Source organism: Helianthus annuus, chromosome 15, assembly GCF_002127325.2.
Source record: "Helianthus annuus cultivar XRQ/B chromosome 15, HanXRQr2.0-SUNRISE, whole genome shotgun sequence".
Classification (NCBI taxonomy): domain Eukaryota; kingdom Viridiplantae; phylum Streptophyta; class Magnoliopsida; order Asterales; family Asteraceae; genus Helianthus; species Helianthus annuus.
This window is the reverse complement of record NC_035447.2, coordinates 99,451,588-99,468,661: the sequence shown is the minus strand read 5'-3', so window position 1 is coordinate 99,468,661 and position 17,074 is coordinate 99,451,588. Positions and strand designations below refer to the sequence as shown.

The following is a 17,074-nucleotide window of genomic DNA, read 5'->3' as shown; positions in this document are numbered from 1 at the left end:
TGTTGATGGCATGGCGGAACTTGATTGGGTGCTTGTGAGTGACGGAATTCTATCACTAGTGACCATCCCCACTCCCCTTAACAGTGATTGAGTATTTGTGATTCTACAATTACTGTCGGTATGTTGGGGTTTTGTATACATAACTTGTTACTACACTGTGAGTAGTAACATTTCCACAAGTCCGGATTGACAATACCGTAGGTGGTAATTAAGGTAGATGTAAACAAATGTAATTGCGGGTTACCCTCAATGCTGTAAAATAATAAAACTTGTTTTGATTAAACTAGGATTCACTCATCAGTATTTCTTGCTGATGAACTTTTTAAAACGTGTTTCAGGTAACAAAATGTGAAAGCCAATTAGAAGCCAGCTGGAGAGCACTGAAGACTTGGAAAAGTGGCTATAAAAGTTACCTAAATAAAGAAGAAGTGTTATTTTAATAAATTAGGGTTTATCCCTATAAACATGTTGTAATGGAAACTTGGGATTTTCCCATGTATTTATTATTATAAAAATGTGGTGTTTTACTCTGATAAACTATTTCCTAACTACGGTCCTGATGAAATTTCCGGTGCCAAATTAATAAACACCGATACCACCAGCTCTGCGAGCTCGCGGCCGCCCGCCTCCCGGGGCAGGGGTCGGGGGTTGCGACAGAAGGTGGTATCAGAGCTACAGTCACTGATTTCAGCCACAGAAGTGTTCTGCTGACACCAAAATTTTATCCATTATGTTAGGAAATAATCCATGTGATTACGTGCATATCTGTATATTATTATTTTGTGTTATTTGACAATTTGTTAGTTTACAGAATGAGTGATCCAGGTCCGTCTGACGCCTATTGTCACCTATCTAATTCTCCTAGAGATGAAGGAACTTCCTCCCAGCCTACTCTCTCGGGGTATTCAGCTGACACTGAAGAGGGAATCTTCATATTTAAGGCGCAATATGAAGAACCATTCCCTACGAAAAAGAGAGGATGGTTTAGTCGGGGAGCACATGAGCGTAGGAAGCGAATGAGGAAGTTACAACAACAAAGGGCTTTAGCAGCAGCAAATAGAGAGATGAACGCCCAGACCCAAGACATAGTCAATAGGCGTTTGGCCAACTTTCACATACTAGCCACCAATGCAGCAGACCCAAACCTGGACCAGATATTGGCAACACAGCTACTGCCGCTGTTTCCAACCCAACCGATGGAAATAGAACCTAACCTAGGAGACCAGGTTCCCACACCTGCCTTCGACCAAAACGAAATCCCTAGATCCCAGCACCCAATCCTCTAGCTTATGATCCATGGGAGGATGAACCTAGGGATTATCGAGAACTCTACCCACAGGAGGAGCCCATACCAAACCCATTAGCACCATATACCAATCTTGACCCTTTAGATCAATATTGGAATGCGGATCAGTATGTTCGGGATATACTAGAAAACCCATACCCATATGGAGAACCGATACCCCAGTACCGTGACCCAATACCCGCACCACCACCACCCATGAGTACAGAAAACGTGCAGGAACTCCGCACATTTGATGAGGAGTTTGTGGATGAAGGAGAGAGAATCAAACAAATAGGAAAGAAGCTCGTTTGAAAATATGACGAGCGAAATATGCAATACTGGATGAACCCCTAGTAATAATAGTAATAATAATAAAATATATATATATATATATATATAAATGCGTGTAGTTTGAAAAAAAAAACTAAAATAGATGAACCAATACCTACTGATGCATAACTAATAGTGTATTTTAAATTCCAGTTGCAGCTTGTAGTAAATATATATATATATATATATATATATATATATATATATATATATATATATATGAAATAGAGTAAATGTCGCAATGCTCGACGGTTTTGATCAATGTGTTTGTTTGTGTGATTGTTTGCATTAAATTTTGTTTTGTGATATTAATACCTGGTAAATGTTTATAATCCAAATGGACAACGAAGTGAATCAGGAAACCAGAATAACGATAATAATGGGAACCAAATAGATAACAGTGCCATCCAACATATAGTGGCACAAGGGATTATAGATGCTATGCCATATATTATCAAGACTGTTAAAGAAGCGGAAAATAATAAAACTAATAGTGGAAGTAAACGACCACCTACTGAACCCATTCACAGCGTAAACAATGGACCGTTACTTCAATTGCCTATTCCAAAAAGAAGAAGAACCATGTCATATGGTTGTTCTTACAAAGAATTCTGGTCTTGCAAACCAATAGAATTCTCTGGCAATGAAGGAGCCATTGCAGCTCTACGTTGGATAGAAACGACTGAGGCAGTCTTAAAAATAAGCAAATGTGCAGAAGAAGATAAAATTATGTTTGCTTCCAATCTTTTTAAGAATGCAGCCTTAGAATGGTGGAACACTATTCTCCAGTCTAGGGGAAGTGACAGAGTCTATAATATGGAATGGACTGAGTTTAAGAACATGGTCGAAAGAAAATTCTGTCCTCCCAATGAAATGGAACAAATAGCTAATAAGTTCTTAAATCTTAGAATGACTGGAGTAGACTGTAAGGGTTACACTACCGTATTCTTCGAATATGCTAGAATCGTGCCAACCCTAGCGTCACCAGAACCAGTATTAATCTCCCGTTACATCTGGGGATTAATCAGTGAGATTAGACATGTAGTCAAGGCCGCTAGACCACAAACCATAGAAGAAGCTGTAGAACTAGCACATACCTTAACTGATGAACTAGTACGTACACAAGAAGAAAACCAAAGGAAAAACCTAGTCCAGAAACTTACCCTGGAATTTCGCTATGGTAATTCCCACCGTGGGAAGAACATAGGTTCTACTTCCTCACCTTACTGTAAGAATTGAAAGAAGAAGCATTCAGGAAAATGTTCCATATACTGCAACTTCTACAAAATACCAGGACACAAGGAAGAAGACTGTAGGAAGAAACCCAGTAATGGAATATGCTTCAATTGTGGAGAAAAAGGGCATATCAAACCGAACTGTCCGAAACTAGCTCCAGCCATGAACAACAAGACTACTAAGAATGCCAGAGCATTTGTATTGATAGCAGAAGAAGCCAAGATGATTCCAGACGTGATTGTCGGTACGTTTTTAGTTAATGATGTTTTTGCTAAAGTATTATTTGACTATGGTGCGAACCAAAGTTTTATTAATACTTCGTTTTGTAAAATTCTTAATCAACCATTAACTAAACTTCAACAAGAATGTCTGGTAGAAACAGCAAACGGAGAATCCATTAAGATCACTGAAATCTTGCAGGGAGCAAGAATAGAAATTTTAAACCATAATTTTATTGCTAACCTTTATCCAATGAATCTGGCTGGATTTGATATTCTATTAGGAATGGATTGGTTAGTAGCTAATAAAGCCAGTATTCTATGTGATCAAAAGTCAATACAGATAAATTCACCAAAAGGTGAAAAGATCACAATTAAAGGAGACAAGCCATCTAGGTCCACGAAATTCATCTCTGTGATGAAAACAGCCAGCTATGCAAGAAAAGGATCACTAGTGTATATGATTTCCATAATCATTAACACTAAAGGAAAGGAATTGAAAGATATTCCCGTAGTGTCTCAATTCTCAGATGTTTTCCTAGAAGAATTACCGGGACTACCGCCGGATAGGGAGGTCGAATTTAGAATTCATCTACTACCAGGGACAGCACCGATTGCCAATGCACCTTACCGTTTAGCACCAACAGAAATGCAAGAATTAAAGAAACAATTGGACGAACTTCTGGAAAAAAGGATTCATACAGTCTAGTTCATCACCATGGGGAGCACCAATCTTGTTTGTCAAGAAGAAAGACGGATCAATGCGTATGTGCATTGATTACCGAGAATTTAATAAGGTCACGATTAAAAATCGGTACCCATTACCGAGAATCGATGATCTGTTTGACCAACTGCAAGGAGCTCGGTTCTTTTCTAAAGTCGATTTACGCTCAGGATATCATCAACTGAAAGTACAGGAAGAGGACATTCCTAAAACGGCAGTCAGAACCAGGTATGGTCATTATAAATTTATTGTCATGCCATTTGGTTTAACCAATGCCACAGCTGCATTTATTGACATGATGAACAAAATATGTAAACCATATCTAGATAAATTCATAATTGTCTTTATAGATGGTATTCTCATTTACTCTAAGAGTAAAGAAGAACATGCAGCGCATCTGCATGCACTCCTTACATTATTGAGAAAGGAAAAGCTTTATGCTAAATTTTCAAAATGTGAAATTTGGTTACAAGAAGGGCAATTCCTTGGACATTTGGTTAATCATGAAGGAATTCATGTGGATCCCATAAAGATCGAGGCGATTACTAAATGGAAAGTCCCTGAATCACCAACGGAGGTGAGAAGTTTTCTTGGATTAGCATGTTATTATAGACGGTTCATCCGAGATTTTTCTAGAATAACCATGCCCTTAACAAAACTAACTTGCAAATCAGTTAAGTTTGAATGGGGACCAAAACAGGAAGAAGCCTTTAGAATTCTTACCCATACTAGCATTACCGGAAGGAACTGAAGACTTTGTAGTCTACCGTGACGCTTCTAAGTTAGGTTATGGATGTGTGTTAATGCAACGTCAAAAGGTTATATCCTATGCATCTAGACAACTTAAGAATCATGAAGAAAATTATACAACCCATGATTTAGAGTTAGGAGCCATAATTTTTGCCCTTAAAATTTGGAGACATTACCTTTATGGTAGTAAGTTTACCATTTTTACCGATCACAAGAGTCTAAGATATGTTTTTGGGCAAAAGGAGTTAAATATGAGATAAAGATGCTGGATGGAAATCCTCAGTGATTACGATTGTAATATCCAGTATCATGTAGGAGAAGCTAATGTAGTGGCAGACGCTTTAAGTCGAAAGTATCATGAAAAGCCAAGAAAAGTACGTCCTCTCAAATTAAATCTGCAGATAGATTTAAATGAACAAATTAGAGAAGTTAAAGAATCAGTAATCAAGGGAGATACTGAAAAATTAAAAGGAATGATTAAGGAATTAGAACAAGGAACAGATGGAATATGGAGATTTCATAAGAAAAGAATTTGGATACCCAAACGAGGAAACCTACACCACTGAATTTTAGAATAAGCCCATAAGTCTATGTATACAATACATCCTGGAAGTGATAAAATGTATCAAGACTTAAGAAAGAATTTTTGGTGGATAGGAACGAAAAAGGATATAGCAGCCTATGTTGCCAAGTATCTAACCTGTTTACAGGTTAAAGCTGAACATCAGAAACCCTCAGGATTATTGCAGCAATTAGAAATGCCAATATGGAAATGGGAATTGATAACAATGGACTTTGTTACCAAATTACCCAAGACACGGAAAGATAATGATGCAATCTGGGTGATTATAGATAGATTAACCAAGTTTGCTCATTTCTTACCAATGAAGGAAACTTTCAGTATGGAACAATTAGCCAAGTTATATGTAAATGAAATAGTTTCTTTACATGGAATTCCTTTGTCTATTGTGTCTGATAGAGATAGCCGTTTTACTTCTCATTTTTGGACTAGTTTCCAAAAAGCAATGGGAACCAAGTTAAATCTAAGCACAACTTACCATCCTCAAACGGACGGACAAAGCGAAAGGACAATTCAAACGATGGAAGATATGCTTAGAGCTTGTGTAATTGATTTCGGAGAAAATTGGAATGATCATTTACCATTAAAAGAATTTTCCTACAATAACATCTATCATACCAGCATCAATGATGCACCGTCCGAAGCACTTTATGGACGAAAGTGCCCTCCAGTCTGTTGGGCAGAAATTGGAGAAAAGCAACTGTCTGGACCAGAGATAGTATAGGAAACAACAGACAAGATTATTCAAGTCAAGGAAAGACTAAAAGCAGCACACAATCGACAAAAGAATTATGCTGATAACAGGCGAAAACCATTGGAGTTTCAAGTAGGGGACAAGGTATTATTAAAAGTTTCTCCATGGAAAGGAGTGGTTAGATTCATCAAAAGGGGAAAACTAAGTCCCAGGTACGTTGGACCTTTTGAGATTATTAGAAGAATAGGACCAGTAGCTTACTAGCTACAACTGCCACTACCTCCGAGGATATAACAACCCTACTAAAATACTCACAACACCCCTATATGTCCTAAAATACTCCCCGTATGCTAAAAACGGCCCTGAAATACCTTTTATTTAACAAAAATCAAATAAAACAAGATTTATGGGGCGCCCGCGGGGCGTGACCCCCTTGGCTACATTCGTCGCGGGCCGCGACCCCTTGACACCAGGCGCAACCCTAGGCCGCCACGTATCCCAGTCGTGTCAAGGCTAGTTGTCAACTCAGCAACCCTAGGGCCTACCCTAGAGAGCCTCGCGGGCCGCGAAGGCCCTGTCTTCATTTCTCATGGGGCGCGAGAACCCCCCTGATCAGCCCTATAAATTGAAGTTCGACGTTCAGTTGTTCCTCGTTCATTTTCTCCCAATCTTTCTTAATTCTCTAAATAGTAAAAATAATTCCCGGGCATAATACCCACTAAAAAGCGAAGCTCTGCCTCGTTGTAAGTATTATAACCCCCGGTTACGTATTAGTTACTCTACCCGATTGACCTAGAGCTCCGTAACGCACGTCTAGGCTCTGCACGACTCAGTCATTGGAGTTCTGTCTCGGGGGGAGGGTATAGCTAATGTAAATTGGGTTATGATACTAACGCGTGTGCATTGTTTAATTTTAATAGATTATTACCAGGAAGTCACCAGGAAAAATCTAAAATAGCAATGTGAGTAATTCCTCTTTTTGTAAACTGTTTTTACAAAACCTCAATTGTTTTAAATTATAATTAACAGTGATTGAGTATTTGTGATTCTATAATTACTGTCGGTATGTTGGGGTTTTGTATACATAACTTGTTACTACACTGTGAGTAGTAACATTTCCACAAGTCAGGATTGACAGTATCGTGGGTGGTAATTAAAGTAGATGTAAACAAATGTAATTGCGGGTTGCCCTCAATGCTGTAAAATGATAAAACTTGTTTTTATTAAACTGGGATTCACTCGCTAGTATTTCTTGCTGATAAAACTTTTTAAAACGCGTTTCAAGTAACAAAATGTGAAAGCCAATTAGAAGCCAACTGAAGAGTACTGAAGGCTTAGAAAAGTGGCTATAAAAGTTATCTAAATAAAGAAGAATTTTTATTTTAATAAATTGGGTTTATCCCTATAAATATGTTGTAATGGAAACTTGGGATTTTCCCATGTATTTATTATTATAAAAATGTGGTGTTTTACTCTGATAAACTATTTCCTAACTACGGTCCTGATGAAATTTCCGTTGCCAAATTAATAAACACCGATACCACCAGCTCTGCGAGCTCACAGCCGCCCGCCTCCCGGGGCAGGGGTCGGGGGTTGCGACAGAGGTCGACCCGACCCCTCCCTTCATGGCCCCCGTTGGTCGCCTCTATGAGAGGGACCCCATACGGATTGATCCCTCCAGATTCCCACCTCCATCCGATCACCACACTCACTACTACGACCCACATGCAACATGACCATCTCACCCATCACCACCACCTATGCTACCCACTAACCCCTGCTCATTCCGACCACCTGCCGTCATGCCCACATCCTACTCATTTCGCTCCACGATCGGTTAGGGGTGTTCAAAAAACTCGCGGCTCGCAGCTCGCTCGATTCTCGCTCGAAAAAAGTTTGAAAAAAGCCCGACTCGAAATTGGCTCGGTTGTAAATGAGCCAGCTCGGCTCGACTCAACTCGGTTTGTAAACAAGCCGAGCTCGAGTTTGGCTTGGCTCGGCTCGTGTGCTCGTGAGCCGGCTCGATAAGGTTTACATCCTTCATTTTTTTGTCTCACATCGCTTAGAAGACAAAACTAAGGGAGTATCTCCCATATAAAAGAAGGTAAAGACACTGTACAAAATGAGCTAAATATTTATACTTGCATATTTAGCCATTTGGTTAAATTAAATTGCAATTATGGTCCTTAGTCTATGAAGAGATTCATTTTTAGGGCTTTTTAAGTACTAAATTTTGTGGTTCTTTGTTAGTTCAAGCTAGATCGAGCCGAGCCGAGCTTGCTCGAATTTTAATCGAGTCGAGCTCGAGCCTAAAATCTCAGCTCGATTTGAAATTCGATCTCAAGTCGAGCCAGCTTGAACTAAGTTCGAGCTGAGCTCGAGCTGGGTCGAGCTCGGTTTGACTCGGCTCGTTTACAGCCCTACCATCGGCTGACGACAGCTATTTGTCCCGCCATCATTTAACCTTGTCTCGCGTCATGACAGGTTTAGCAGGCATCCTCGCGATGCGTAGAGATGTGCTAAGTTTTGTTTCCTCGTTTTTGGTGTCGGTTCTTGTCACTAGTTTCCGATTACTATTTGTTTGGAGGCTTTTTATAGTGTTAGAAATCAAGAGAGAAGATCAAGAAATGAACGAAGAATGAAGTCTCTGAGGTTTCCTATTTATAGGCAAATTCGTTTCTTAACTGTTAAGTTTTCTTACATATTAAGTTTTCTTATCTGTTAAGTTTTCTTAGCTATTAAGTTTTCTTAACTATTGAGTTTTCCTAACTATTAAGTTTCTTAGCAATTAAGTTTTATTTGCCGCTAAGTTTTCTTATCTGCTAAGTTTTCTTAACTGTTAAGTTTTTGATTTATTTTTTTATGTCTTGCCGCGCACACTTGGGGGTTTTGATTACGTGTCGTTAGGAAAATTTTGAGGGCTGTTACATCCTCCTCACTTTGTTTTCAATATCGTACTCCAGATTGATTGAAACAAGTATGGATATTTTCGTTTCATCTCTGATTCCAATTTCCAAGTGTAATCTGATCCATGCTTTGAATCCCACTTCACTTTGACTAGAGTAAATCTCACATGCTTTTGAGATTCTTAACTTTTTTTTTATTTTCGACCTATAAAGATATTTCAAAGAACTTTAATTTTTCATTTACCTCTACATCTTGAAAAGGTATGATTAAATTCATGAAATAAATATTTTCTTAAGTTTCATACATGAAATACATGATGTATACCAATCATTTCTTCTGACAATTTTAGCCAATCTGTAAGGAAACCAAAGCCTCTCTGGCCAAAAATGGATATTCAAACAATTAGGTGATTCCTTATACTATCTCCAATGCTAAAGGGGCCCTTAGACGTCCTTACCTGTCTAGTCAGCTGCCACATCATATTCTTACAAATCCTCAAAAACTCTTAATTTCACCTCCAACCATACAAACATCCTTACATATTCTTACATTTTCCACTTAATCACTCACTTTTTCTTTATATTCAATTACGTAAATTATTAAGATGTATTCAAATAATTAATAGAAGCAATATTTAAAATAAAAATAAATAAACTGAATATAAGTAAAAAGGTAACATTTACAATAAATGCATTTATAGAAAAGTTAAAAACAGGGAACTTGTATTAGACATGCAGCGAATATTTTAATTGAATGATAAAAAAGGGGCAGATGATCCCAAGTTATGTAGCCTTTGGTCGTTGATGGCCTAATTGTGTTTAATTAATAAAGTCTATTAAGTCCATAAAACTTCTACCTTAAAAATATATTGAAGATAGTCATCTTGAAAACAACCGCAACTGCTACCCATTTCTACCGGTTCTGTAGCCTTTGATCAATATCATCACTTTCAAATGGAACCACCGCTAGCCTTTGATCAATATCATCACTTTCAAATGGAACCACCGCTGTTAAAGGTCAACAACCATTCAATTTTGTTGTTCAACGCCAATGAGGTGGTGGTTCATTGGCAAAGACAAAACGTTTAAACACTATGGGTAGCGCTGTAAACGAACCGAACGAATAGAACAAGGCCATGTTCATGTTCGTTCGTTAAGGAAAGTAAAATGTTCGCGAACTGTTCACGAACGCATATCGAACATAAGTTTATGTTCATGTTCGTTCGTTAAGGAAATTCAGTTGTTCACGAACAGTTCGTGAACACTGGTCTCGAACACAAACGAACGTAAGCAAATAAAAAAGAACGCAAACGAACATTTAACTTGAAAATAAAAAAATAAAAATATTGTTATCCTTAAACATTGGATATAAGTAGTTAAATACAACCATCAAATGATAAATCAAAACACAAGAAGTCTAATACACCACCAAACAATGAATCAACATTAACTAACTTATACACAATTATACCCAAAAATATGTTAGCATGTCCAAATTTTAGCTAACTTAGAAAAAAATAGGGTTTCAAGTTTCTAGTATGTTTAGATAAAAGGTTTATTATTTATTATTTTTTAATATAATCAAACCAACACGGACGAACGTAACCGAACATATTACCGAACGTTCACGAACGCAGTCGAACGAACGAGACCTATGTTCGTGTTCGTTCGTTAAGCTAACCGAACGAAATTTTTTGTTCGTGTTCGTTCGTTAAGCTAATTAATCGAACGAACATAAACAAACTTCCCGCCGAACTGTTCACAACTGGTTCGCTGAACGTTCAGTTCGTTTACAGCCCTAACTATGGAAGAGGGAGGTCTTGAGCTGAGTTCAAGTTATAAAAAAAATTCCGTTAATAATATATTTTTTTTATACTTCCAACACGTGTAACAAATACCATGCCAGCTGTCTCACCAGTAGTTAGTTCTGAACAAAGAGATTGGTACTTCTACACTACATATAGGTTGACGGCGGTTGCAGAGATACGATACGACGACGTTTCCATGTGATTCAATCCACAGCTTTTATAGTGGAACCCCTCTTGAATATCGTTAGTTAACCACTGGTCCCCACTCAATTATGTGGGCCCCCCTTCCCCTTTTGTCTTTTCCTGTTCCGTTACAGCTATAAAACACCCCAAACCATCCCCTTGTTCCTTCACACCAAAATCTCCAATCATTTGTTGTTTCTCTCTACAAACTCGGATCTTAATTCAGCTAATATCTTATTAAACATATGACTAAAAAGCAGAAAGTGGTGGCTGCGGATGCGAAATCCGGTGTGGAGGTGCCTCCGCCGCTATTCACGGCGGAGGTGAAGAAGCTGTTTGTTGAAATAAATGGAGGAATGAAGGTTAACGCGTGGGTGGATTCGATGAGGGCTTCTTCTCCGACGTCTCGTCGTCGGGAAGTTAGTCGTGATAGGCTTCCTCCTGCGTTGGAGGTGTTTGATGAAATTACGAATGCGTCGAAAGGGAAACAAATAGTCATGTTTTTGGATTATGATGGGACGCTTTCTCCTATCGTTGATGATCCTGATCGTGCTTATATGTCTGATGCGGTAATCTTCGGTTTATATTTTCGCATAAATCTATAAACGAGAAGAGCTGAGCTGGCTAGTTCCAAATCTTGGCTTATACATAAGTCTCTGAGCGAGACTAGAGTCAGCTCGTTAGTCTAATCGAGCCAAAATGTTGAGCTCGATTCATTTGTCTTAACGAACTAAATTGTTGAGATCGGGTTCTTGCTCGGGATCTTAAAAAACTGAGCAAACTCATATAGTTAGGAGTATTCACGTCTCTTTCATCAAATCTACCCTATAATTATATTTAAAAATATAGAGTGTGAACAGTGTCTTCAAATATACGTATAAACACTAACATTTTTCTCTTTACTTCTATCACAACCACTTTTTATAATACATAAACCACTCTCACGTAATTTGATGGAAGGGATCTATATACGCTAAAGAAAAGTTGATTAAAAATATAATTTATATACATTTAAAAATGATTGATCTTATATTTACATATTGATGAGTATATAAAAACAAAAAGTAATATTTTTATACAAAAATATATTTTATATATATTAAAATTCGGGCTTTAAATTTAATTTAAACTCGTCGTTGAATTGACCTTACCGTCATTACCATGGCTCGAGCTCAGCTTGACTCGCTTACAAAAAACGAAATAGACTGCGAGTTTTTTGAACATCCATATACATACTTACACATTGATTTTCACATCATCATTAGATGCGAGCAACCGTCAGAAAACTCGCCGGGTTCTTTCCGACTGCAATCGTTAGCGGAAGATGCCGAGACAAGGTGTACAATTTTGTCAAACTAGCCGAGCTCTACTATGCCGGAAGCCATGGGATGGACATTAGAGGCCCATGTACAGGGTCAAAAAACAAGAAAGTGAGTCACTTCACTTTATATGCTGCAAACACTTGAATCTCCTCCATGAAAATTTACAAATTTGTTGGTGATTTGCAGAGTTCTCCGAGTGTTCTTTGCCAACCCGCGAGCGAATATCTACCCATGATTGATGAGGTTTATGGGATACTCATGGAGAAAACACAATCCACAGCAGGGGCAAAAGTGGAAAACAATAAGTTTTGTCTATCAGTGCATTTCAGATGTGTTGATGAGAAGAAATGGAGTGAGTTGGCTGGCATAGTTAAATCAGTGCTCAAAAACTACCCAAAGCTGAGATTAACTCAAGGAAGGAAGGTTAGAATCGTCTTTTCACCAATATTTCAATTATATATATGTATGTATATGTGTGTGAGAGAAACCAATGTGTAGCGCCTTTATATATATAACGATTGGGGGGAGGGGGGTGTTCTGGGCGCTGTGGGGCGCCATAGGCCCTTTTCACCCCTCCTCATAGTGCTCGACTGCGCATGGCCTAACTATAGCTTTTTTTGCTGGTTGTAGGTATTAGAGATCCGACCCACCATTAAATGGGACAAAGGCAAGGCCCTCGAGTTCTTGTTGGAGTCACTTGGTACAACGTCGTTTGGAATCTTGTTTCAACTTTCAAGTAGTATAAACTATAAATCTTATAAAAAAGGCGCGACTAACACGCATGATGGTTTCTTTGTGTTCAGGTTATGCCAACTGCACTGATGTGTTTCCGATTTACATTGGGGATGATCGTACAGATGAGGACGCCTTCAAGGTCATTTCTTGATCCATAATGACTAGATATTTTCATCATGAAATGCATCTTTATGTAGTAAAAGATACTTTTTCAAATGGGTTTTTATTTTAATCAAAGAAATGAAGAATAAATGCTTTTATTTTATTTTTTGTTTAACTTTAGGTACTAAGAGAAAGAGACCAAGGTTTTGGCATTCTTGTGTCTAAGATTCCTAGGGACACAAATGCATCTTATTCTCTCCAAGAACCATCCGAGGCAAGTTTACCTTTAATCCATGACCTCGATCTAATCTTGACCCGACCAAGATGTTATGGTTTTGTGCCCGTTTTGATCATTCGTTGTCGGTTAACGCAGGTAATGGTGTTTTTACAACGACTAGTTGATTGGAAAGAAAGAACATTGGTTGATTATGAGAGGGAAAGTTTAAGAAGTTTGAAGAAGCAAAAAGTGTGGAAGGATCAAAATTATAATGGAAATTGTGTATGTATATAACTATGCATAAAGAATAAATGTATTTAAGGAAGTACAATGGATAAAAAAAGGAATCGTAAATTTGGATTGTGGGTTTGTAAAAGGGAACAAGTATTTTTTATTTTGTAAGGTATCTAATGAATACAAGGTTTCTTTTATTTCATATGTGTTGTGTGGGGCAATACTTCAAATTTAATACATTATTTTAGACGCTTTAGTTATAGTTTAAGCTTGGAATATGATGATCTCTTTTGAGCATTTGCTTTGTTAGGAAGGTTTTAAACATGGCAGAAACAAGGTTCCAGTATGTTTTTTCTTAAACTACAAAGTATGCTTACAGGTGTGTAGTAAACAAAAAATAATTAAACATGTAGCAAATCGGTATTAATTTAATTACAGTTGTGGTGTTTTTATTGAGCCCAACAATCCAGGCCAATGACTAATTCGGGAATTTTTTTTTATAAAAAATAAATAAAACAAAATTTTATATACATAACTTAAAATTAAACAATAAGCTAATATACCGAATAATCAACTAACTAATATATAATAAATTAGTTATGGGCTAAACTTTTTAGCATTAATAGGCTTAAAGCCTTATGTGACATAAGGTTTGAGTAATTGGGCTTAAACCATTTAATTATTAATACCATAATTTGTGGACTTAAATATTAGTATTTTGGGCCTATTATTCATATTAAATTCGTATTCACAAAAGTAATATATACTAATTTTTGTTTTTTTACGCAGTCAAAATTTCATAGAGGCCGGTGTCAAAATTTAACGGGGTTGATCGAGATATGAACGTATAAACAACAAAAAAAATCCCATGGGGGGCGGGTGTCCTCTATAACCCTTGTGTAGGTCCGTCGGTGATCCAGATGGTTTCCTTGAGTTTTGGCTTTCATCATCAACAGATCTTACATAATTCAACATAAATTGACCTCACATTATGGATGGTCGTTCTGCGGCTTCTTTCCAATATTGTTAAGGGTATTGATGCCCACAAAATGGGGTCAGGAATTAACACACACATCTTTTACTTTCTTCAAAGAACGAATATAGGTGGTTGTCTGATAGAGTACCCCGGTCAACTTTTCAGAGAGACGTATGATTTGGTAATCATAACCGGAGCCAATTCTATTTTCATATAGTATTTTTTTAAGTCCATAATCAATTAGTCATTAGTGTCATCAAGGGGGAAGTAAATCCAAGTGATTCTTTCTTGCAATTATTTTTTTCAAACCAACCATTTTTAAACTTATTTTATTTGTATGCTTTTTAAAACTACAAAAACAAAAAGTAACCTCTCTTTTATGGATTTGACTATATATTGACAACATTTCAGTATTAAAAAGCTCTTGTATTATTGGATGTTTTAGGTATCTTACCATCACTATATTACACCAACGATGGGTGTGCTTACCCTAACATGTCGTTTTGAGTGATAGTACCATATCATGTTGATAAGTTTAAGACTTGAAACCATGTATAAATGATAAGAAGTTAATTATTTACATTCACTCACAAACACGTCACTCAGTGTCACGTAAACTCAGGATATCTTGACTAATCACATGAAATCTTTGTCTGCTGACGTTACTCATGTCATTCCATATGTAGGAATGGTAAAGTGACTTTGGAAACAGTAACGCTCTCCCTATCACTTATATGGGTCATTCTACGATTGCTATATCATATTCAGTTGTGTGACCTTTTGGTTATTTCTAACCTTAAAAACAACATCATTTGTCATTTGAAATAAATGATAAATGTTCTTTACATGTATTAGATTTAATACACCGTGATTTGTGGAATCCTGCCTGCGATCTCTGTTGACCATTATTAGAATTATGTGGTGTTTGATGATGATTACTCGTGGTTTACTTGGTGCTACATGTTAAAGAAAACTCTGGTTTCTATTGTGTCTTAGTGGTTTTTATGTAGTTTGTTCAAACATGATTTTCCAAAAACTGAAAATATTCTAAAGTGATGATGGTAGTGCGGAATTTGTTAACCACTATGTTAGAAAACTATGTGAAGAAAATGATACCTTTCATAATTTACCTTGTATATATATCCCACAGTGAAATGGACGGGCTGAGAGGAAACGAGACTTGCCATGCTTTTAAATGCTCTTGTTGTCGCATTTTATTGGGTAGACGCCTTTAGCTATGCGGTTTACATCATCAATAGATTTCCTACGCAACTTTTGTGCAATAAATCTTCATTTTAGTTGCTTTTTTTTTTCTTTGGTTCCAAATTATAGTAATTTTAGAACTTTTGGTTGCCAAATTTAACTTTATTTTCGTGATTAGGGTGAAGGGGGTGCTCACCTAATAGGTGAGTCCCCTCTCTTACGCCAAACCAATCCTCGTGTGCCACGTCAACTCCCCTCTTAAACTCCCCTAACACCCTAAATTGATGGCGGCACTCCCCTCTTAGGTGAATTGGTTTTTTTTTTTTTTTAAAAAAAAAAAAAAAATCATTGATTGGTCACTCCCCCTCTCTCTCCTCCCTCTCTCCTCGGTGAGCCGCCACCGTTTCTCTCTCCTCTCTCTACTCACCGCATGGTTGGCGGTGTTCTTGCCGACCGGGAAAACCGTTCCCCGCTTGCCCTCCCCGAAGACGCCCCTGATACCCTTATGTTGCTAATAAACTTGCATCAAGAAGCCTTCCATGCATTTTCATTGGTTATTGTTCTTAGTACATAGGATATCATTGTTTGGATCGTTCAACTAATCTATTTCATGTCACACGCCATACATTTTCATTGGTTATAGTTCTTAGTACATGCATTTTCATTAATTATAGTTCTTAGTACATGCTAAGTTTGATGAACAATCTTTTCCACTTACAGGTGTAATGTCTTTAAATGATTTTTCTTTATTGGTTCTTACAAGTATTCTTGATGATTCAAATAATATTTCAACACCTTTGCAAGCAAAAGAAATCCCATCATTAATTTCGAAATCAAAAACAACTCCTAGTCCATGTGCCTCATCCGATGAATAAACATCCAATCAGTCCGCCGAGCCTTTAATTCCGCCTAACTCTTATTCTGGGCCTTATGTTTCGCATGCACTGCTAGCTACCTAGCCGGCCGAACCCCATTCAGAGCCTACTATCTTCTCTCATTCTTCTTCACAAACTACAAACTCGACCCAACAAAATGATACACCGGTCGGGCCTAATATTCCTTCCTTATACGGGTCAATACATCCAATGTTAACCCGGGCAACAACTGGAATTTTTAATAACGACTGTAACATCTGGTCTCTCGTACCACCAGTATTGTCCACCTTCACCTAACTGTTTGCCCATCCAGGAACTAACGGATTTGTTTTTGGTTACATAGGTGGAGGCTTCCTAGAAGGTTACCCTTCGTAGTATTACTCCCACTAGAGCATGCTTAACTGTGGAATTATTCTCTCATCCACTAACATTAAGCCCAAAATGCATTGGTAATTTAAGAGGCAGGACAATCCTTATGAATCAAGAGTACCTCTAGGCCACGACCGAAGTGGGATTTGCCTACGATGTTACAATGGTCCATGTTAATCTTTTATGTATCGTTACAATCACCCCCCGCTTAGGAACTCATCTTCCTCTGTGAGATTTGCCCTACCATCCTGAACGTTACGGGAGTACCATTTGTAACATCTAGCCTCTCATACCACAAATATTGTCGTCTTTGCTGCCAATGAGTTA

General features: G+C 37.6%; 1 protein-coding gene across 1 annotated transcript; it reads left to right on the top strand.

Annotated features, from left to right (window-relative positions):
- Positions 1 to 10,882: 10,882 nt before the first annotated feature.
- LOC110922798 (probable trehalose-phosphate phosphatase H) lies at positions 10,883 to 13,528 on the top strand. The gene is made up of 7 exons (XM_022166994.2): positions 10,883 to 11,283; positions 11,980 to 12,144; positions 12,223 to 12,459; positions 12,667 to 12,736; positions 12,840 to 12,910; positions 13,055 to 13,147; positions 13,247 to 13,528. The coding sequence occupies exons 1-7, from the start codon at positions 10,960 to 10,962 to the stop codon at positions 13,382 to 13,384; spliced, it is 1,098 nt and encodes a 365-aa protein (XP_022022686.1). The 5' UTR covers positions 10,883 to 10,959; the 3' UTR covers positions 13,385 to 13,528.
- Positions 13,529 to 17,074: the final 3,546 nt, after the last annotated feature.